Source organism: Dromiciops gliroides, chromosome 3 (assembly GCF_019393635.1).
Source record: "Dromiciops gliroides isolate mDroGli1 chromosome 3, mDroGli1.pri, whole genome shotgun sequence".
NCBI classification, from domain to species: domain Eukaryota; kingdom Metazoa; phylum Chordata; class Mammalia; order Microbiotheria; family Microbiotheriidae; genus Dromiciops; species Dromiciops gliroides.
In genome coordinates, this window is record NC_057863.1 from 408,858,785 (window position 1) to 408,883,590 (window position 24,806).

The window sequence follows — 24,806 nt, forward strand, 5'->3', positions numbered from 1 at the left end:
TAGCCTTTTACATCATTTGTCATTGGTGCATAAAGCAGTAATAAAAGTTAATCTTATTAGCCATCTTTATATATAGGTACAATATGCTTTTAGTCGCATCTTTTTACATTTTCATTAGAAATTAGTCATAACAGTAATCATACCTTTCAGGGAGGAAAGAAAAAAGGCTAAGAGATTAATTAAGATTGATTCTGGGGCAGCTTGGTGGCTCAGTGGATAGAGCACCGGTCTTGGAGTCAGGAGTACCTGAGTTCAAATCCGGCCTCAGACACTTAACACTTACTAGCTGTGTGACCCTGGCAAGTCACTTAACCCCAATTGCCTCACTAAAATTTAAAAAAAAAAAAAGATTGATTCTGATATAAGTCATGCTTGGCGTGAAAATGCAATTTCCCCAAAAATACCATGGTAGTAACATAGGACAACATTTAACAAGTAGATGAATGCTATGAAAGTTTGTAAACTTGATAATGAAACAAAATAATATTAATGGAAGGAAAAAGGTTAATACATCTTAAACATGTTTTGACAAAAACACCAGATAGTAATAAAATAAATTCTGGTTGACTATCTGAATATGAAATAAAACTTACTCAAGCATGTATCAATGAAAAAAGCACCAAATAAATACACAAAACCATCTTAATATTTGAATGCTAGGAGCGTGAAAACTTGAAATACCTGTGAAGCTTACAAAAAGACAACAGTAAACTTTGTTTTTAAGTACCACTCCATTATTAGTGTGTAATATTTCAATAGCATGTAATTCGTCTGACTTTAGGTTAAGAAACTAACTTAACTCAGTAGCTCTCTTGAGGAAAATAAAACTGTCAAACAGCACCAAGGCTAAGTGGAACAAAAGTTTCCCTGGTCCAGTAGAGAAGTCTCCAGATTTTCAGATTATTATGCTTAGGGACTATCCCAAAGAAGATACTTGAAACCAGGTGTTCCTGACTTTGATATCACTTCTCTATGGTGTCTGTCCAAACTCTTAAGCCTAGCAAGCTTCCAATATGCCTGATAGCCTGATTCTCAGGTTTCAGTCCTACCTAGATACCATTCTGCTTAGTCTTTCTTGGACCAAGACTTTAAATGATCATACAAAAGACAAGTGATTAATGACCAGAGTTTACTAGACATAATGGTCTTTCAGCAGCAAAGACACAAGTAAGGAATGGGTGGAGGACAAAATGCAGAGCACCACCCTTCCCCTCAGTTCTTAAAATGAGAAGCATACTAAAGCCAGTATGACCTAATATTGGTACTGCAGGGCACTTTTTTTTTCTTTTCTTTTTTATTTTGTGTGTGAGGCAATTAGGGTTAAGTGACTTGCCCACGGTCACACAGCTAGTAAGTGGCAAGTGTCTGAGGCCAGATTTGAACTCAGGTCCTCCTGAATCCAGGGCCGGTGCTCTATCCACTGTGCCATCTAGCTGCCCCTGCAGGGCACTTTTAAGTTCTTGTGATGGGCACACTCCAAACCTCCATTAGAGCATATGTCTTCTTTAGGCTTAGAGGCATTGCTAAGTTTAGATGTGACTTTAATACAGCTAAATAAATGCAGGTGGAACTTACTTTCTTAAATGGTGTTATGATGAATGTATGGACCACCTGGACTTGATGGAGCTGCCTTATTATCCAAAAGGATTTTATGAAACCCTGGATTAATGGGAACAAAATGCCCTCCAACTGAACTCCATACTGAACCCATATAGCTAGCAGATAAGCCCCTATCTGCTGACTTCTTTCCCCAAGATAGTAAAAACATCTGGGGGTCAGCTAGGTGATGCAGTGGATAGAGCACCGGCCCTGGATTCAGGAGGACCTCATATTTGGGTTCCAATTTAGAGGGGTTTGGGATGTGTTCAGAAATGACTATGATGTAAAAACAGAAATCATCAATAAAACTTTTTGGTTTTTTTGGGTAAGGCAATTGGGGTTAAGTGACTTGCCCAGGGTCACACAGCTAGTACGTGTTAAGTGTCTGAGGCCGGATTTGAACTCAGGTACTCCTGACTCCAGGGTCGGTGCTCTATCCACTGCGCCATCTAGCTGCCCCAATAAAACTTATTTTTAAAAAACATACCTGAGAGGGCAGCTAGGTGGAGCAGTGGATAAGGCACTGGCCCTGGATTCAGGAGGACCTGAATTCAAATGAGGCCTCAGACCCTTGACACTAACTGGCTGTGTGACCCTGGGCAAGTCACTTAACCGTAATTGCCTCACCAAAAAACCCCCCAAAAACAAAAACATACCTGAGGACAGCTAGATGGCGCAGTGGATAAAACACCAGCCCTGGATTCAGGAGGACCTGATTTCAAATCTGGCCTCAGACACTTGACACTAACTGGTTGTATGACCCTGGGCAAGTCACTTAAGCCTCATTGCTCAATTAAAAAAAAAACACAAACAAAAAAACCTGGGCATCCTTGTCCTTGCCCCTTTTTTGGAATCATATAATCTTATCATACTGTTTCCATTAAGTCAAACTATCGAACTGATTTTCATGTCATACATTTTTGTTATAGTTGAAATTGTTAAATTGAATTGTATTTTATACATTCTTGTCATAGTGTTTGCTTTTAAGTTGATGTGTATCATGCTGATGAAACTAATAACACCCTATTTATGTACCATCACAAAAAAGGTATTTTTGAGCTCCTTGTTTGAAAGCTGTCTCTGCATGATTCATGGCTGCTTATTCTTTTTTTTTTTTTTTAGTGAGGCAATTGGGGTTAAGTGACTTGCCCAGGGTCACACAGCTAGTAAGTGTGTAAAGTGTCTGAGGCCGGATTTGAACTCAGGTACTCCTGACTCCAGGGAAGGTGCTCTATCCACTGCGTCACCTAGCTGCCCCACCTGCTTGTTCTTGAGACAAATAAACTGGTACTATGTTTTTCCCTAGCAGTTCTCTGATCTGTTTTTTTTTTTTTCCTTAGGAGAATAGGTATGGAAATAAAATTTGACTATGGTAAGTTGATTTGTAAATTTCCCCATAGTTCCACCTCTGAATCTTGTAGCTCTTAGGTAAAAGCATTATGAATTCTTATGCCATATCAGCAACAGGGCTGATGCAAACTTATAACCATGACCAGACAGTACTAAGAACCACAGGCTCTAAAAAGCCGGGTCCAAGCTGATGTATTATATGAGTAAGGCCTAGTGCTAAGGTGTGGATGGGCATGGCCACTGGAGGACTTCATTTGTAATAGGCTTCAAATTCTCAGGGGCAGTGTAGTATTTTAATGGGAATCTCCCCTCTTGGTAACTTTTAGTTCTCAACTAAAACCAAACCACCATACTTAAATGATTAGTAGTGATGTAGGAGGCAAAAAAGGGGTTAACAGAAAAGTATAAGACCCAAGCTCTAATTTAGATCTGGGCTCTAAGAGGGATTCAGACCCCAGTTAATGGATAACTTAAGACTTGAGTCTTCATTAATACAAGTCAGGGCCTAGGTTCTCACCACCCACATTAATCAGCACCCATAACAAGAGCATAAAGAGGCAGGTTATAGAGAACTTAACTATAACAATGATACACAGACAGGGCAAAGAAATTCAAACTGATAAATGAAAATATTTTGAAACTAAGCATGGGAATCAAAAGTTGACGTGCATAAAAGGCCAAATTTGTCCCCAGATTCACCTTATGACATGTAAACCCCAAAAACACCTCCAGGGAAAAAGGTACCCACCTCAGGGGTTGACTTAGGACCCCAGGAACTCCAAATTAGGATAAGCCCTCCCTTGTACCTCCCTAAAGTAGAGATTATTATAATGAAACTGATAATCAATTTATCCATACTATAAATATAACTATCTTTTCTTTCACTATTCAAGAGATACCTTTCCACTTTTCTGGTTCTCTCCCTGTGATCACTCACAGTATTGCAATAAAACTTGGGAAACTGAGTCACTGAGTCTTGTAATTCTTTTGGGACAACTCAATCAATTTGACCCTAAATCCATCCCACATCAGTAGGACTGGCAAGATCTTAGGACTGTTTTTCACAGGTGGAGACATCTTAAAGATAGTCCTGCCATTCCAAATTCATAGTAAAAACATTATAAATATCTACTACATTTCTAAACAAGTAGTTTTCAAGTATTTGACGTCATTCTTTTAACAATTGAATCTATAAACCAAAAGAATACTGATCTAAAATGATCAAATATCCACATTGCAGATTGGTAAATTGAGGTAACTTAAGATCATTCAATTAACAAATTTCCAGATTCATGAAATTTTTAAATACCTTGCCTTAATGACAAATATCACAAAAAATTCTGACTTTTTAAAAGCATCTTATTAGGAGATGTATTTCACTTCAGACAAATAAATTGGGGCAGCTAGGTGGTGCACTGGGCCTGGATTGAGGAGGACCTGAGTTCAAATATGGCCTCAGACACTTGACACTTACTAGCTATGTGACCCTGGGCAAGTCACTTGACCCCCATTGCCCTGCCAAAAAAAAAAGACAAATAAATTTAATTACAACTGGATCTATATTCCCAAATAGATATCATTTTCAATTTATCTAAGGCCCATCTACCATTAGCATTTCAAAATAAGACCATTATTATCAATAAACTAATTTTTACGTGGTGATAAAAACTCTGGTGACCAAAAAACCTGACAGTTCCCTAAATTCAAATTGAACATGGTCTACAAACCTTAAATTTGGGGTTCAATTAAACCTGGGTTTAAAATCAATTCCCAACTTAAGTTTTAACAAATTTCTTAAAAGCAGGTTAAAAAAAAATCAAGCTGTTGTTATCTTTATTTGTTTTTTGTATTTTTTTTTTGGTTGGGGCAATGAGGGTTAAGTGACTTGCCCAGGGTCATACAGCTAGTGTCAAGTGTCTAAGGCTGGATTTGAACTCAGGTACTCCTGAATCCAGGGCTGGTGCTTTATCCACTGCGTCACCTAGCTGCCCCCATACTTATGACTATAAACTACCTATCTGGAAATTCTGCTTTGAGTGGCAGAGAGAATTGCATGGCTCTGTGCAAGATAAGGAATTTATTCAAATTAATTGATTGGGGAGGGGAAAGGGAGCAACTGGCTACAGGCCCACATACTTTCCTCCTCTCCCCAGGCTAGAAGGGGAACCTCTTGTCAGTAGAGGGGTGAGCCATTGGGAAATGGCATCCCACTGAAGGCCCTCAGTCTTTGGTCCAGCAGAATCAAGTGTAAACTCAAAAAGGAGACCTCACTGTGGCCATCAATATTACAGGTCAGACTTAATTAAATTCTGCCAATTTTCCAAGTACTTGCAAGCATACAGTCCATAGTTTTGTCATGGGGTGCAGAGCACCCCAGAAGTTCTCTGGGGCACACCAAGGAATCTTCTCCTTGAGAAACTAAACCAGAGGACAGATAACGCCTAGAGAGATAAACTGAACCAAATCGGACTGAGCTAGCTTCAGAATCCTACCCTTCATTCTGGTCTCCCTTACCCTGGGGAGATAAATTTGGGTGTGGCTGTGGCCTTAGCGTTCTGAAGAGGGATCTGTAGCCATCCCTCACCCAATTCCTCTAGTCACTACCAGTGGGGGATGGTCCTCTCTCACTAAAGGAACTTTTCACGGGCAGATGGTCCACCCCCATCAGTCCTCTATAAAAGTACCTTCCAGTCTCCTGTTCGAGGAGATTTGGTACCTCTGAGCCATGTGCTTTATGCCAAATCTCCCCATGAAAAGTCCAAGGATTTCTTTCATGGTTTCCCTCCCCCCACCCTTCCCTTCCCTTGCTCCTAAATAAACTATCACTTTATTCTAACTAAGTTTTGTGTGCAAGAGGGTGTAATTCTTTAAAGAGGAATTCCTAAGAGCCCCAACCCCGTACCCCATTTTCCCATCATAACAGTTTGAAAACAGAACCTGGCAGCCATCCTTTTGGGACCTGTTAGAGTGGCCATAAATGGTCCATAATTACAAATTGCAGCCATCACTTTTTAGGGGGACCTGTCAGAGCAGACCCAAGTTAACAAGTTTACCAAGTTTACCAATGGCAACAACAACCAAACCCCCAGTCAAAGAGCTCTAAGAACTCAAGCAAAAAGAGACACAAGTTATGGATTTGCGAGACTCTCTCACCCAGGCCAAGCCACTGAGTTGAACCCAGACTGGAACACAAAGGATTCCTGCTGGCATCAAGTGTCTGGGGTCAAAATGGGGGTTGGCTGGGCAGAGGTCTTCAAATCTTGGTGGGACCTATAATAGTCCATCCGAAATTTTTTTATTTTTTATTTATTTATTTATTTTTTAAGTGAGGCAATTGGGGTTAAGTGACTTGCCCAGGGTCACACAGCTAGTGTTAAGTGTCTGAGGTCGGATTTGAACTCAGGTCCTCCTGACTCCAGGGCCAATGCTCTATATCCACTGTGCCACCTAGCTGCCCCTTGAGTTTAGCTTCTTAAATTGTGTCATGACCCCTATATGGGGTTGAGTAATGAAATGCGGAGGTCGTGAAAAATTTGGCAACAGTAAAAGGTTATGTATACCTATTTTATATACCTATACGCCCAGCATCACATAAAAATTTCTCAAATCAAAGGGGGTCACTAGTGGAAAAAGTTGAAGAAGCCCTGATATAGAATACCAAAGCAGAGAGAATGACTAGGGAGGGGTCAGTTAGTTATCTCACAGTTTCAAGCAGATAATCTGTTTTGTATACCAAGCAAAAATCTGGGGAGGGGAGAATCTGGGAGATTTACAAAGTAATCTGGGGAGAGAGTGGCAAGGTCTGATCTGTTCCAGGCAATTCATTTGTCAGGGAACCAACCAGATCAGGATCAGTCAGTTCTCAGTCAATCCTGTTTGTCAGGCCTCAGGCAGTCCAGGGGCCCAACCTCTGGCCTACCTCTACACTCCTAAACCATGGGTAGGGCCCCAGCCACTTTGTCCCACAAATGCTCTTACTCTCTGCACAGCTGCAAACTTCAGCTCTCCCCTCTCCCCTGGAAGTGAAACCAGGGACCTGGCTACTCTGCAAGTGCCTACAGCCAACAAGGTCCCTGCTCCTCTACTATAACACTCACCAGCTTGTGCTAGGTCATTCTCCCCGACAGCTGCAGCCTTGGACCAAATCTGGTCTGCACACTCTGTGTGGTGGGTGTCCTGAGACTGTGGAGGGTCTTTCAATCTTGCCCTACTCAGCCATCCCACCTCCACAATGTCCGTGAAGTGAAAGTTCCTGAAGTCTAGCTACTTCCCACCCAGCTTCCCCCAGAGTAAGTCTAGGGCTATCTGTACTTTAATCAGGCCAAACCTCTGCCCCTTGAGGTGGAATCTTAGTGGAGGTGCTCTCAAATCGTCTTAGAAAAGCTACTATTTAGCCCAACTTTTGTTTATTTTGGCTGCTCTACTGTTCACTTTGGGGTGATGTTCTGTCTTGAGTGTGGAGGAAATTTTGAAGTCTGGAATTTTCTCACCTACTCTGCTATCTTTCCATGAGAAGCCTTTCTTGATTCCCCCTAAATGCTAGTTCCTTCCCTCTAAAATGGTCTCCAATTTATCTTGTATATATCTTGTTTGCATTTTGTCTCCCCCATTACACTGTGAGGTTTTTTTGAGAGCAAGAATTATCTTTGCCTTTCTTTGTATCCTCAAGAATTAGTCTGGTAGGGGGCAGCTAGGTGGCGCAGTGGATAGAACACTGGCCCTGGAGTCAGGAGTACCTGAGTTCAATTCCGGCCTCAGACACTTAACACATACTAGCTGTGTGACCCTGGGCAAGTCACTTAACCCCAATTGCTTCACTAAAAAAGAAAAAAAAAAATTAGTCCGGTGCCAGATACATAGTAAGTGCTAAATATGTGCTTCTTGACTTGACCTTAATTCTACATGGCATTTTCTTAGGCCTAACCTAATTTTACTTCCTTCTCTATAGCATTTGACATTCTTACCTCCACGTATTACCCCTTCTCCCTCAAAGGTAGCTGCTTTGTAATAGAAAATGAATTGGATTTGAAATAAAGTACTTGGGTTGTCTCTTCTCTTTTCCCCCTCCTTCCCCTTCTTCCTGTTGACTGTATGACCTTGAACAAGTTGACTTATACATAGTTCTGTGTCCTCATCAGTAAAATGGGAGGGAGTTGACTAGATCAGAGATTTTCAAACGTTTGGGTCTCAAGACACCTTTACACCATTAAAAAATTATTGAGGACCCCAAAGAGCTTTTGTTTCCGTTGGTTATTGGTAAATATTTAACAACTGGCTCTCTGAAAAAGAGAGCAGACTTTTAAGTTTAATCTGCATGATTAAAATATTCTCCATCACTTTGATAAGTGTAGACAATCAGCAAATTAATAAATCAAACCCTGATTTATAGCATTTATGGATTTCTGAGGTATAAATGTTCACAATGAAAATCTAACAATCAGCTTTCAGAAAGAACTCCATCATTTTCCAGGATATCTGGATTTTTACCATATTTGACATTAAAACTACAAATTATTTAAATATGAATTCAATTAAAATATCAAAAAATTATAATAGCATAAATACCATTTTACGAAAAATAACTTTTCCAAAATAATTTAGTGAGAAAAGTGGTGTTGTTTTTCATATTTTTTTCAAAATCTCTTTAATGTCTGACTCAATAGAAGACAGCTGTATTTTCATATCTGCTTCCGCATTCAGTCTGTTATGATATATTGTTTTAATTGAAGTATATAAAGAAAATCTGTCCTCATACAGATATGTAGTTGGAAAAGAGAGGAGTATTTTAATAGGCAAATGACATCAATATTATGAAAATAATTTTGATCATGAAGATTCCTTAAAAGGGTCTCAGAGACACTGATGCTTCTCAAGCTCCATTGCAGGTCTAATATATCCATCCTTTATAATATTCCCCTCAGAGTATACCAAGAAACCCCAGGTCTGAGGTAGCATTAGAAAATATCACTTAGCCTATAAAACAGAGAAAGAGAAGTAAATGGAGTTGTGCTTAGAGAAGTATAAAGCATCATCAGGGAAGAAGGATAATAAAGATAAAAGTCTTCTGATGTAAATCCTGGCCTTGTTCACAGGAATAACCTTGTTCTCTAAGGATGAAATATTTCTAGCCCATACCCTTCGCATTTATGTTGATAAGCTTTCAGGGTTAGTTTTGAAAAACAATACCAGCAACTGTATCAGAAATGCCTTGACCACCTGACAACTTGGATTAGAGAAATGGGATGCTATTTTAGAGGTAATATATGAACTTGGTTGGAATTCAAGAATCCTAGGTTCTGGTCCTAGTTTTGATAGTGACTCGGAACAAAGCAATCATAGAAGTCTCAGACCTCTTTTTGTAAGGTGGATAATAACATACGTCCTTTTCTCTCTTTTGTGGAGAGGGCATTTTCAAGGATAAAAAATGGGACAATGGAAGTAAGTTGGCAGGTTGTAATAAAAGATAAATAAAATAAAAATATATCAAATATCAAATAAATTGAGGAAATGTTGAGTACCAGATTGAGAGCTGGCCTCTTTGTGAAGACGACCTGGGTTCATCTTATGTCACCTTTTATACATAGTGAAGCTATTAAAGTTAATTAACTTCTCAATGCCTCAGGCAACTATGTAACATGATAACTTACAGAAGAGTTGTCTATCTCCATGGAGAGGAGTTTTTCTATTCTTCCCTAATCCCTCCTCCCCCAACTCCCTAAAAAAACACAAGATGGGTTCAAAAAAAGGAGAAAGTTACTACCAAAAAGTTAATTTTTAGAACATTTATTTTGCATTTGGTGGCAGTGGTATCATCTTGGGCTTGAAAACAGGAGACTTGGATTAGCATGCCAGAAAATGCCATTAACAGGTGACATGAACTTCACTAAATTACTTGCCTTTTATGAGCTTCAGTTTCCTCATATGTTGACCCTACCCCCAAGCTTTCATCCTATATAATCTCTTTTTCCATCCATAGACAAACTCCTAGAAAAAATCATTATACTCGAAGCCTCCACTTATCTCCTCCTACTCATTTCTTTTTGTTTGTTTGTTTGGTTTTTTGGGGGGTGAGGCAATTGGGGTTAAGTGACTTGCCCAGGGTCACACAGCTAGTAAGTGTTAAGTGTCTGAGCCCGGATTTGAACTCAGGTCCTCTTGAATCCAGGGCCAGTGCTCTATCCACTATGTCACCTAGCTGCCCACTCCTACTCATTTCTTAGGTCCCTGAAATCTGATTTCTATCTTAACTGCTTATCTGAACTCACTGTACTTTCTCAGTCCTCACCCTGCTTGATTTCTCTGCAGCGTTTGACATTCTCACCTCTTCCTGGTTACTCTCCCCTCCTTTGGTTATAGTGAAGCTTTTCTCCTGGTTCTTCTACATATATGAACACTCTTCAGTCCCCTTCACTCTATCCAATATCTTCATAACAAGCCTTTAAGATAGGTGATTGCAAGTGCTATTGTGCCTACATTACAGATACATGAAGAAAGTGTATGAGGGTAGGATTCAAATCCAGGCCTTCTGATCCCGAGTCCAACTCTCTTTTCATGAGCAGTATCTAGACAATAGTTTTACATAAGAACATGTTATTTGCAAATTCATCTCCATGTATGAAAGTTTGATAAAGTTATCATTGTTTTGATTGATAGAGATTCTCAAACTTTTTAAGGCATATGATTACCTTCAATTCTCCTTTATTCTAGCCTTTAGTCCTACTTTAGAGGGAAGAAACTTAGATGCCAAACACTAAGAAATTTAGTTTTAATGGAGGTATTTACAAGGATGAACAACAAGGGTCTCATCCCTTAAACAAATTATTAACCTTCTGGATAGCATTTAAAAATATGTTATTTTAAATATGACCTATGGCCAAGGTCTAATGATGAGACCTGGATTTTTCTCTAAAGATTTTAGGGTTGAATGGAATCTGCACTGGTCATCCAGGACAGCTTATACCTGAAAAAAAAAATTCCCTCAACAGCCAACCTGTCTTTCTCTGTCTCTCTCTTTCTCCTCCCTTTCTCTCCCTCTTTTTCATTCTCTTCTCTTATTCCCTCCCCCCTCTCATTTTTGTGGGTAGTTGGAAAATTTGATAAATGATTCCAGTCTTAGTTCTGACCCTGACTTACTGTAAGACCTTTCCATGTTGTAATTTTCCCCTATGTTTTACTATTTTCCCAAATATTTCAATAACAGTTGTCACAGTTTGATAAAGATTACTGAAGAAGGACAGTGGATAAGATAATATCCAGAAGTACTTAGTGGGTTGATGATCCTAGATTTACTATAAAAGTGTAAATTTGATATTTATTCCTTTTCTGAAAAAGTTTACCTTCAAAAAATTATATAACCCTTGGAAATCACAAAAGAAAAGCAGATACATTAGTTAGAATGGGTAAATATGTTTGAGTAGACTATAATGCAAAGGAAGAATTGACTATCTTGTGGTGTTTCAGTTTATTTTTCTTAACACTGGTTCACTAATTAACACAGGTTAGCTATTAATGCTAGACCCCTTAGGATACCTTAGAATACTCTAAGGTTCACTTCAGTGCCTGAATAACAACCTGTGGACAGTGGAGGTTTACTGAAGAAAGCTGAAAATCCTCACACCTGATAAGCATTGCTATTTTAATCTTTTTTAAAAAATAAGAAACATTTTTATTTATAATTTTGAATTCCAAATTTTACCCCTCCTTCCCTCCATTCCCTCCCCCCTCCCTGAGGGGGTAAGCAATTTTGGTCTTTGATCACCAAGAAAATATCTGATCTGATACTTTTTTTTTTTTTAGTGAGGCAATTGGGGTTTAAGTGACTTGCCCAGGGTCACACAGCTAGTAAGTGTTAAGTGTCTGAGGCTGGATTTGAACTCAGGTACTCCTGACTCCAGGGCCGGTGCTCTATCCATTGTGCTACTTAGCTGCCCCCTGATACTTTTTTATTTTATTGGATTTTAAAAATCCATTCACATTTTTTTGGGGGGGCAGGACGATGAGGGTTAAGTGACTTGCCCAGGGTCACACAGCTAGTAATTGTCAAGTGTCTGAGGCTGGATTTGAACTCAGGTCCTCCTAAATTCAGGGCCCGTGCTTTATCCACTGTGTCACCTATCTGCCCCCTATCACCAAGAAAATAGGCAGCATCACATAATGTAATAAGTAAACATAACATAAATATATACTAATTTTCACAACTATGTATTACATTTTTTAAATGTACATGGATCCTGCTGTAAATTACAATTATTTTGAAAAGCAATTTGGAATTGTACAAATAAAATAGCTAAAATATCCACACTTTCTGACCAAGAAATTCCACTGCTAGAACTGTATCCCAAGGAAGTCATTGATAAAAATAAAGTTCACATTTACACCAAAATAATTGTAGCAGCACTTTTGTGGAAGAAAAGAATTAGGAACAAAGTAGGTGCTCATCAATGGGGGAATAAATAACTAAAATGAATAGTGATACAAGAATGTAATAATTATTATTGTGTTGTAAGAAATTACAAATATGAATATAATGAACATGGAAAGACTTATGTGATCTGATGTGGAATGAAGTAAGCAGAGCCAAGAAAACAGTATACACAATGATTTATTGAGTCTCATCAGAGTCTTCATGACCTCATTTGGGGTTTTCTTGGCAAAGATACTGGAGTGGTTTGCCATTTCCTTCTCTGGTGCATTAAGTCAAACAGAAGTTTGCCCAAGGTTGCACAGCTAGTAGGTATCTATGGTTAGATCAGTACTTAGGTCTATCCCCACTCCAAGCTCTGCACTCTATCTACTGAGCCATCTAGCTACCGCAAATACACAATGACTACAACCATGTAAATCGATAGAACTACTACAAAATAAAAAAAGAATACTGTAAAATTACAAAGTACAAGCATGGGCCCAAAGAAGAGATATAAGAAGACACTATGACTCCACTTCTTTGCAGAGAGAGGTAGGAGGTCTGCAGATGTGGTACATTGCTTACAATTTCAATTTTTTCAGATGTTTTGAAGGTTTTTTTTTTCTTCACTTAAAAAAGTCTTTATTATATGAGATGGATTTTTTGGAAGGTGGGGAGAGGGATACAGTGGGAAATTTAGCTGAAGTAAAAACATAAGATATTAATAAAAGTTATTTTTTAAATATGCATAAACCCTGTTGAGGTTAATAAAATACAAATTCAAATTAAAGTGTTACTAAATTCATAGTAGATTTTCAGTGCCATGTCTCTTCTCAATAAACAGATAATAATAATACAACTGCTACACTGTTGTGTATTTTAAAAAATGTTTAAAGGCAGTTGGAAACTTTTGTGCAGACCCAGGCTTGCATCCACATGGGGAAACTCTCTCCCATGATGCACATCAGCAAATCATCTGTAACATGGCCTTGTTTTTTGTTTGTTTGTTTGTTTTTAGTGAGGCAATTGGGGTTAAGTGACTTGCCCAGGGTCACACAGCTAGTAAGTGTCAAGTGTCTGAGGCCAGATTTGAACTCAGGTCCTCCTGAATCTAGGGCCAGTGCTTTATCCATTGTGCCACCTAGCTGCCCCCCCTAACATGTCCTTGTACTGCATATTGATGAAGCAACATAGCACAATGGAGAGAGTAATGGCATCAGAATCTAGAAGACCTACATTCTGTCTTTGGCACTTAGGACCTATGTGACCATGGACTAATCATTTAATATCTCTGAGATTCAGTCAATTCTCATCATCATCATTGTCTTGTGATTTCAAGATCAAATGAGATAATCCTTGTAAAGCACTTAGCACAGTGCCTAGCATTTAGTAAGCACTTAATAAGTGGTTTCCCCCCTCCTTTCTCCTTCCCTCTCTAAAACTAAATTATAGACAGTTGCCCTCTGCCTTGGTTGGAGGGTTTTCCACACTGATAAAGTCACAGTTCTTTCATACAGTGTTTCATATATGTTAGTTTGTGTGTATATATATTTGTGTATATATGTTACACATATACACATGTATTATATTATCAAATAATTAATTAGATCTGTAAGCTCTTCATCAGAGCTCCTTGAGGACAGGGACTATGCTTTGCCTCCTTTTTGTATCTCCAGTGCTTAGCACAGTGCCTGACACATAGTAGGTGCTTAATAAATGTTTATTAAATGAATTGATTAATCTGGAGTCTTATTGATGTGGTTATTCACTCCAATGATTAGTTATATTGAACTGCTTTATTTTTCTTTCTTTTGTAGTCTTTGTTACAGAAGATTGGCTTACTTTGTAGAAGATGTAGGGAAAGTTATACACATAAATATAAAAATAATAGCTAGTATTTATTAGTGCTTTAAGGTTTGCAAAGACCTTTACAAATATTTTCTCAGTTTTATTCTTACAATAACCCTGGAAGTGTCAACAAGTAGAGTGCCCCAGTGAACTCCCTTTCCTTGGTCTTCAATCCAAGGTTGGAAAACCCCTGGCATGTGATAGTGAAGAAGGAATTCCTATTCAGTTAAAGGTTGGACTAGGTGACCCAATGTCTCTTCCATCTCTGGACTAGATGTTCCTTCCAATTCTGGTATTCTGTTAGTCCAAGAGGGCATCTAGGTGGTACAGTGGATACAGTGCCGGGTCTGGAGTCAGGAAAACTCATCTTCCTGAGTTCAAATCTGGCCTCACACATTTACTGTGTGACCCTGGGAGAGTCACTTAACCCTGTTTGCTTCAGTTTCCTTATTTGTAAAATAAGTGAGCTGGAGAAGCAAACCACTCCAGGACTTTTGCCAGGAAAACCCCAAATGGGGTCACAAAGAATCTGACATAACTGAAATGACTGAAAAACAAAAATTAGTCTATGAATGAATGATTAAGCTCTCATTCTCTTGACTTTCCCAGGGATGTTTGTTAATCAGTCAACAAGTATTTATTATCTGCCAGGCACTGACGATAAAAATGATAAAACTCCCACAGAGCTTATATTCTTTTTTTTGGTGAGGCAGTTGGGGTTAAGTAACTTGCCCTGAGTCACACAGCTAGTAAGCATTAAGTGTCTGAGGCCGGATTTGAACTCAGGTCCTCCTGAGTCCAGGGCCAGTGCTCTATCCACTGCACCACCTAGCTGCCCCAGAGCTTATATTCTAATGGGAGAGGCAAACACACACATTTACATGATACACATACACATACACAATAAATACAAAGTGAGTAAATATAAATATATACTAAGCAGTTGATCATTTTGGAATAAGGACACTCAATTGTGTGAGTCAAGAAGGGTTTGATGGAGAAGATGGGGCTTAAAGGAAGAGAGAGATTTTCCGAAGCAGATGTTAAGAAAGGAATGCATTCCACCAGGCGCATGGGAAGGTCATTGCAAAAGAAAGATAAAGTGTCTTTTGTGAAGAATAGAGAGAAGGCCAGGTTGGCTGGATTGCAGAGTTTAGGAAGAGGAGTTATATCAGGAAATAGAGCACTTCCAAGTATTCCTGATAAAAAGACCAGAGGGAGTTGGGTAGAAACTTTGAAATACAAAAACAAAAGCAAAAACAGAGAAAATCCTAGTAACCACACACCATATACCTACTATATAAAATCTTTATAAAAATAATATACACATACATTAAAGACATCTTTAATGGGGGGGGGTCTTTTTTTTTTTTTTGATGAGGATCTTAGAAAGGAACAGGCAGGCTTTTGTAAGCAGTATTCCACAGTGGATATCTTTATCATCATAGAATTGACTGGAAGATATAGAGAATAAAGGGATCCTTACTGTGTTTTTTGTTTGTTTTTTGACTGTGAAAGAACATTTCATTTTGCAGAGTAAAACTTTACCTTAAAGTTTCTTTTGCAACAAAGGAACTCTCAGGCATATGCTAAAACTATATGGAAGGGTTCGTCATTTCAGACTTTGTCTGTTTCAGACCCTGAATGGCTACGCTAAGTGTTCTGTTCACAGATGTTAAATGGTATCTCCCTTTCAGACTTCAAGCAGTTACTTGTTGTGTTATATGTAGTGTAAAATGATAGGAAATCTAAGAAAGAAGCCACTAGCAGTTGGGGGGGGGGGATGAGGATTGGGGAGGGTTGATGACCAAAAAGACCTCCTATAAAAGGTGATTGAATCTTGATAGAAGCCAGGGAAATAAAAAACCAGGTGAGGAGAGAGAGAGAGAGAGCATTTCAGGCATCAGGGACTTCCACTAAAAAACCAAGAAGTTGAGATGTAGTGTCTGTCCTGTTCAAAGAACAGAAAGGCAGTGTCTATTGTAGAGTGAGTGGAAGGGAATACAGTGTAAGACAGAAAGTGTAGGAAGGAGCCAGGTAGTAAAGGGTTTTAAATATTAAGCAAAGGATTTTGCTTGATCCTGGGGGTGATAGATCACTGGAGTTTATTAAGTACCAAAGTAACAGGCTCGGATCTGTGCTTTAGGAAAATCACTTTGGCAGCTAAGTGGGAGATAGATTGGAGTGGGAAGAGGCCAAACAAAAGGCTATCATGAAAATCCAACAGTAAGGTACTGAAGGCTTATACCAGCATGGTGGCTGTATGAGTGGAGTGAAGGGAAGATAAACAAGAGATGTAGTAAAGACTTGGTAACAAATTGGCTATGTGGAGTGAATCTGAGAGGAGTTAAGGATGACACCAAGGTTATAAACCTGGGTGACTGGGAAAATGAAGATGTCCTCAAAAGTTATAGGAAATGTTATGGTGGGAAGAAAATGAGTTCTATTTCAATTTAATTTGAGATGTCTACAGAATATCCAGTTCATTATACCTAGTGGGCAGTTGCTGATTCAAGATGGGAATTCAGGAGAGAGATTAAGGCTGGATATATAAAATTAGGAATCATCTGCATCAAGATGATAATTAAACCCATGGGTGCTGGTGAGATCAGCAAAGATAATAGAGGGAAAGAGATAGAGGGAAAAGAAAAGAAGGGTTAGGTGCTCCAGGTGGGGGAAGGGCACAGGCTCATCAGAGCTAACAACCACAGCACACAAAGTTTTGCTGTCTGGTTAATTAGCAAGTTGGCATGGGGTTATCTACGGACCAGGGAACAGGCCAGGCAAGTGAAGAACCTGCCCTTCCTTAAATCATACCACCTGGGACCCCCTGAAGCTTGAAACAGGGCAGCCTGGAAACAGTGCCCCACTATAAGGAGCTAAAAGTCAAGTAAAAGAAAGGCAAGATGAGCAGACAGAAAAAGGTGAGGACTATAGTGACAAGGAAGATTGAGGTGCACCCTCAGAAGAAGATAGCAATATCAGGGCTCCTATATCCAAAGCTTCCAAGAAAAATATGAATTGGTCTCAGGCCATAGAAGCACTCAAAAAGGACTTTGAAGATAAAGCCAGAGAGGTAGAAGAAAATATGGAAAGAGAAATGAGGGTGATACAGGAAAGACATGAGAAAAAAAAGTAAACAGCTTGAAAAGCCAAATGGAAAAGCTCTCTGACAAAAATAATTGCCTAAGAATTAGGATTGAACAAATGGAAGCTAGCGACTTTATGAGAAACCTAGACACAATAAAGAAAATCCAAATGAATAAAAAAAAAATAGAGGACAATGTGAAATATCTTCTAGGAAAAACTGCTGACCTGGAAAATAGATCCAAGAGAGATAATTTGAAAATTATTGGACCTGAAAACCATGATTAAGGAAAGAGCTTAGATATCATCTTTCAAGAAATTGTCGGGGCAGCTAGATGGCGCAGTGGATAGAGCACCAGCCCTGGAGTCAGGAGTACCTGAGTTCAAATCCGGCCTCAGACACTTAACACTTACTAGCTGTGTGACCCTGGGCAAGTCACTTAACCCCAATTGCCTCACTAAAAAAAAAAAAAGAAAGAAATTGTCAGGGAAACTTGCCCTGATATTCTCAAAGCAGAAGGTAAAACAGAAATTGAAAGAATCAACTGATCCCCTCCTGAAAGAGATCCCAAAAGGAAAACTCCCAGGAATATTATAGCCAAAGTCTAGAGCTCCCAGGTTGAGAAAATATTGCAAGCTGCCAAAAAGAAAGAATTCAAGTACTGTGGAGCCCCAGTCAGTATAGCAAAAGATCTAGCAGCTTCTACATTAAAGGATTAGAGGTTACGGAATATGATATTCCAGAGGGAAAAGGAATTGAGATTACAACCAAGAATCACCTATCCAGCAAAATTGAGTATAATTCAGAGGAAAAAATGGGATTTCAATGAAAAAGAGGACCTTCAGGCATTTGTGATGAAAATACCTGAACTGAATAGAAAATTTGACTTTCAAATACAAGACCCTAGAGAACCATTAAAAGGTACTACCTTTCCCCCTTTCCCCACCAAATTCCCCTTTGCTCTGGTAAAAGTAAATCAATATTGGGGCAGCTAGGTGGTGCAGTGGATAGAGCACCGGCCCTGGAGTCAGGAGGACCTGAGTTCAAATCCGGCCTCAGACACTTAACACTTATTAGCTGTGTGACCTTGGGCAAGTCACTTAACCCCAATTGCCTCACTTAAAAAAAAAAAAGTAAATCAATATTTCCATTGTGGGTAATGTACCATTCCATTGCTTCTGGGTAACTACCATTCCACTGTTACTAGAAAGGACTCAGCATTTTACTGCCCTATAGCATCACTCACCATCCCTGAAATATAAGTCAAAGCTCCTCTCCTTTGCCAACCTTCCTTGATTTGTTTTGAGCATTGTTAAAGTGAGCAAATGTCTCACCTTTATATTTGTCTCCCTAGCACCTAACAAATTCTTGAACATAGTAGATGCATAATGATGACTTCTTGGCTGATTGATCCATCTGGTGGTAGGTACGAAATCAAACATAGTAAGAACAGATAAGCTGCTTCTATCCCTTACAAACAGTCCTATGGAGCAACAGGAAATATTAAATGTCTTTTTAAATAAATCTGTTCTGGAAGAGATGCTGCAGAAGTCAGCTCATCCCAGAGTAGTCTCTAGTATCGAACACTAAATTGGTGACAAATAATTTAAATATTTTAATTTAAATATTCTTTTAAAATTTATGTGACAGCTAGGTTGTACATGGATAGAGCACAGGCCCTGAAGTCGGGAAGACTTGAGTTCAAATCTGACCTCATATACTTGACACTTACTAGCTGTGTGACCCTGGGCAAGTCACTTAACCCCAAACACCTTGCAAAATAAGTAAATAGATAAATAGTAAAGAAGGGTTAGTGGTGGTGACATGGATGAAGAACCAACAAAAGCAACTGAGGAGCTGTTGGAGATGTAGGAAGAGACTCTGGAGAGAGCAATGTCATGAAAACCTAGAGGAAGTATTCTTGAGAAGGTGATCAACAGTGTTAAAGACTGAAGAGATGATAATGATATGAAGAAAAAAGGCTATTAGATTTGGTAATTAAAGAATATAAGTAACCTTACAGAGGACAATGTCAGAAGTGTACCTAATACATTTATTTATAAAACTAAATTTTAACCAGTACCAAATAGTTTCAATGATTACTGTTTTGCATTATAGGTTGTGATCTGATACTACTAGCCCCACTTCTTTCCTACTTTTTTCATTATTTTTCTTGATTCTTGATCTTTTGTTCTAACAAATTTCCTTTTTTCCCTCCAGCTCTATGAAATAATCCTTTAGTAGGTTTTTTTTTTGTTTTTGTTTTTTGTTTTTTAGTGAGGCAATTGGGATCAAGTGATTTGCCCATGGTCACACAGCTAGTAAGTGTCAAGTGTCTGAGGCTGGATTTGAACTCAGGTACTCCTGACTCCAGGGCCAGTGCTCTATCCATTGCGCCACCTAGCTGCCCCTCTACTTCATTTTAATGTTCTTTTTGTTGATATTGTTATAGTTCATGTGTGTTTTCCTGGTTCTGTTTACATCCATTTATCTCTGCCCATGTTCCTTTGAAATTTTCAGATTTATTATCTAAAAAGTGGGAATAACAATGCTTCAACTATCTGCTTTCCAAGATTGTTGTGAGGACAGAACAAAGTGCTATATAAAATGAGTTATAATTATTATGATACTAGTGAATAATTAGCTGGAATTCAATGTTAGTTTTCCCAAATCCCCTGTAGGGGACTAAAATTCTAGCTATACTGTCTAAAATGTCTGAGTGGTCACCATTAAATTAGAAGCTTTAGCAAGAGTTTACACTTTTAAGCATATTTATTTAATTTTTTTTAGTGAGGCAATTGGGGTTAAGTGACTTGCCCAGGGTCACACAGCTAGTAAGTGTTAAGTGTCTGAGGCCGGATTTGAACTCAGGTCCTCCTGACTCCAGGGCCAGTGCTCTATCCACTGCACCACCTAGCTGCCCCTTTATTTTTTTTAGTGAGTTAAGCATATTTATTAAGGAGAATAAGAATTTGGTGGAGAGAGAAAAGGCCTAGATTCAGTTATCTCAGGGAGCTAATGTCTCTAGTTCCGTTCTCCATGAGAGTCCTCATGAAAGAGAGCGAGAGCCAGCCTTGTCCCTTCTTCCTCCCACCAGCCTCCTGTGAAACTGGGAACATCCCATCCACTCACACATCTCCAAGATAATTGGCTGGTAGCCTTGATTGACAGTACCCATGAGCAAATGTCACTTCCTGACACCAAGGAAAGCTGCATGGCTTGTCCTCAGATGCCTTCTCCCCATGCCAGGGCTTTCCTACAGTAACTCTCCAGCAGGTGGCGTCATTCCAATCATTACACCCCCAACCATTTTTTCTTGCTTCTTCTTAGATTTTCACAGGTTTAATATCTGAGTTGAACTAGGTCCCCTACTTTTTGTTCTCTTTCTGAGCATTATTTTTTTAAGGTGTATTGGTCACTGAGCAGCTTATATATTATCTTTTTAGCCAGCAAAAAGACCTGTTTATTATCCCCAATCCCTCTTATTACCCTGGACAATTTTTTTTTTTTTTTTGGTGAGGCAATTGGGGTTAAGTGACTTGCCTGGGGTCACACAGCTAGTAAGTGTTAAGTGTCTGAGGCCAGATTTGAACTCAGGTCCTCCTGACTCCAGGGCCGGTGCTCTATCCACTGCGCCACCTAGCTACCCCTGCCATGGGCAATTCTTATATATAGAATTATCAGTGGCAGACCAAGTGTTACTCTATATTAGAAGTTTCCTCAGCAGGATTCCTGATACCAATGAAATCACAAGTATTTTACAAAAACAATGCCCCCAAACTCAAGTGAATACATGGTAATAGGTGGAGAGAAGGTGGCACCACAGCTTGGAGGGAGATCAGGAAATGCCTCAAAGTTCTTAAACTACAGAGCAGGAAGAGTCCAAGCTTTGCATTTTATAGATAAGAAATGACTTGCTCAGGGCCACACAGGTAGTGAATAGCTGAGGGATTTGAATTCAGATCTTCTGACTCAGTGTTCCTTTTGTTGACATTATTATAGTTGATGGATATACTTTTCTGGTTCTGCTTACCTTTTAAAAAAAAATCAATTTGTTTTCCCATGATTCTTTGAATTCTTCAGATTTGTTATTAATTTTACATACCACAGTTGGGGCAGTCATTCCCTAATCTATCAGCAACCAATTTATAGGGTTGTTGTTTAATTCAACTACTTTCACAATATTTTGATATATAGGAGACTTTCCTTTCTATCCGTGACCTTTTTGGGGTCTGTATCTGGCAGTGGGATTGCTCACCTGATAGCAATCTTTTTTCCAGAATGGCTGGATCAATTTCTAGCTTTATCAACTGTGTATGACTGCCTATATTCCTTTAATTTTTCCAACATTAACTAGTTCAATCATTACAAGACTGCAGTAGATTGGGAGGGCCTTCCATTTATTAACAAAGTAATAAATGAAGACACTAGGCTAGAAGTTAGTACAATTAGGTTCTAGTTTTATCTCTGTTCAGTGTAACCTTGGGGCAAATAATCTAACATCTCTGGGTCAAGAGAGGTAACCAGGTATGGTTGATGAATGAGCTTGAGTCAGAAAATCCCCACAAATCCTGCCTCTAACACATTGCACACTGATAGAGGGTGTCCCTTTATCACTTCCATATGAAACCAGATTTTGGTCCCAAAAGAAAAGTCAAAACCACACTTTATATAGTACTATGGTTCACAAAGCATTTGCCTCATATTTACCCAGAAGTAGGTAAATATTTTAAAAATAGATTTTATTGATGCTCTTTGGTTTTACATAGCTTAGTCTTCTCCCATATCTTTCCCAGTCCTCCTACCAGTCATCCCAAATAATTCAGAATTTTTAAAGAAACAGAATTCAGTAAAACCAATCAATAATTTTGAAAACAAAAAACAAAAACTGCAGTCATACACAATGTCCCATACCTGTAGATGGCCTATATCTGAGGGGAAGGTGGTGGGAAGCAAGTTTTGGTCACATTTCTATCTTTTTGGGGCCAAGTTCATTCTTTAAAATTTCACAACATTCATTTTCAATTGCTTTGTAGTTGTTTTTCTAGTTACAGTATTGTAGTTATTGTGTATACTGTTTTTCTGACTTTAGGACAAATATCCACATCTTAGCTGAGAAAACAGGCTTAGCAACATCAGTCTTGCCCATTGTACACAAATCCAGGCTTCCCAGTTCCAAAGGCAGCCTAGGTGCCCTCCCCCCTCTACCGTTTTGAGGGTGAAGTATTTGCTAAAGAAAAAAAAAGATGGGAGAAGGGTCTAGATAATGTGTATAAAGTTATTAAAATTAGGAATATATTATGAAATCAAATTAAACTAAAACAGTTAATCAGCTGTCATACAAATGTTTTCCTTACATAGTATCAATAAATTGGAATAAACTCATTCCTAAGTAGTTTGGTATTCTACTCCATGTACTTTTGTGCATTAAATCAAAAGTCCCATAAATTTTATTGCATAGCTGGTGCTCAAGGTTTAATAACATCGCAACACAATACACAATGTTCTGAACCATGCTGTTGGTTATTTACAAAAGTAAAGCAGGCTGAGCAATACCTTCTATTAAGATTTTCCTATAGGCAAAAGATTATACCAAAATTCCCTTAAAAACTTAATGAAATAAATGAGAAATTGCTGGACAAGTTTCCCCTTTATTTTCTTTTGTCAGGGCAATGCAGGTTAAGTGACTTGCCCAGGCTCACACAGCTAGTAATCGTCAAGTGTCTGAAGCTGAATTTGAACTCAGGTCCTCCTGAATCCAAGGCCAGTGCTTTATCCACTGCACCACCTCCCCTTTATTTTTACTATTCTATAGCATTTGAAGACAACATAAATGATTTGTCACATCCCCAATTCCTAAAGGATATAGGTAAGTTGGTCATATCTCAGACTGCCCTGGTTCTATTCTAACTGCCTAGATAAAAGTGGGGACTACAAGGGAACCAAAGTCAAGAAATAGAAATTTTCATCACTTCTTCCAATACTAAAACATGTACAGCAGACCATATAGTAGTGACTTGCTCCTGGTGCTCCACTTTGGTCCTCCTATACTAATCACAGAAGAAACCACAGAATCAACCTCTCCGGCAATAGCTTTTTTTAAAAAAGTACTTCAGGTACTTTCCATTTTAAAAAATACATTTTCTCTGCTGATTGTACTTCAGGTTTACATAAAATTCATCCTCCACGTTTTTCCACTGTTATTTGTGGCAGCCAATTTTTTATGCTTTCCTAAGTGTTATATGCCAGATACTGTGTTAAGAGCTGAGAATACAAAGAGACAAAAGATAGTCCTTGCCCTTAGGGAGCTTACATCACATAGAAGACAAGTAGCAAAGCATACAAATAAGCTATATACAGGATAGATAGGATATAATTTAAAAAGAGAAGGCACTAGAATTAAAAGAGGTTAAGAAAAGCTTTCTGTAGAAGATAGGATTTTAGTTGAGGTTTAAAGAAAGCCAGAAAGTGGAAATGAGAGCATTCCAGGCACAGGGGACAGAGAGAAAATGCCCAAACCTGAGAAATGAGGTGTGATTTTTGTGAACAGTCACTAGATTGAAGAGTATATGACAGAGTAAGGCATAAGACTTGAAAAGGTAAAAGTAAGAGGTGGGTAGGTTATGAAGGGAGGATTTTGTCTCTGAGCAAGGCTTTGAACTCTGGTCTCCTAACCCCAGTACTAGTGTTCTATCCACCATACCATTTAGCTGCCTCTCCAAAAGAACTATTTATGAAACAATCTAATGATAATTTCATTATGTCGGAACTATAGAATTACTCCTAAGAGTCCCCAGTAATTGCACTCAATCCAACAAAAATTTAAATTGTTAATTCTTAGCAAATAGTTTTCTGGTCTTTATTCTGAAAGCAAATCTACCTAGGAAAAATTTGCTTTTCCTATCTAAAACCTTTGAGATGTAAAACTAAGTTAACAGTAAAGAACTACTACATAAGCAGATCCTATCTCAACAATGTAAACTTGTCATTTTTAGCAAGTTAAAATGTTACTATTTAAGAGACTTGGTTTACATAATCAATCACACCAAGAAGAATGTTACTGTTCATTCTTGTTTTTAATCAGATACAATTATAACAAAGCTAAGGGCAAAGAAAGACCCAATCTGAAATTACTCTAATGCTCTATAGAAGTATGAGATTAAAAGTGTTTCAGAGAATTCTTAATGCACAAAATATAGTTAACCATCCATTTATACATTTTTTATTTGGAGATGTTCATACCGATGCAGAGAAATTGGGTTTTAGAGACACAAGATAGCCATTTATTATAAAACAAGAGACCTGGAAATTATTTACATGATGAAACAAAAGATTTCAGAACTTCAGTGGAATGGGCAACTTTCATGACGCCACTTCATTAGTGATTTCAGTCCACATATTTCCCCAGAATGTCACTATCTCTAAATAAGAAATAGTCCTGCAAATAAAAAGGGAGTATGTTAGTTAATTCTGCTAGCAACAACTATTTAATTCATTTAGAAGTTATCTTAAACAAAC

General features: G+C 38.5%; 1 protein-coding gene across 3 annotated transcripts in view; it reads right to left on the bottom strand.

The window, feature by feature from the left end:
* The window catches only part of LOC122746476 (MOB-like protein phocein), a 71,525-nt gene that overhangs the window by 42,879 nt on the left and 3,840 nt on the right, over nucleotides 1–24,806 (bottom strand). For 2 of the 3 annotated variants that reach the window (XM_043992100.1, XM_043992099.1), the window contains exon 4: nucleotides 21,983–24,726. The exons of the other annotated variant lie outside the window; for it this stretch is intronic. In XM_043992100.1, the coding sequence (XP_043848035.1) occupies nucleotides 24,676–24,726 (51 nt within the window). In that variant the 3' untranslated portion in view covers nucleotides 21,983–24,675. Of the gene's footprint in view, nucleotides 1–21,982; nucleotides 24,727–24,806 lie in introns of those variants that run through there. 3 annotated transcript variants of the gene reach the window in all.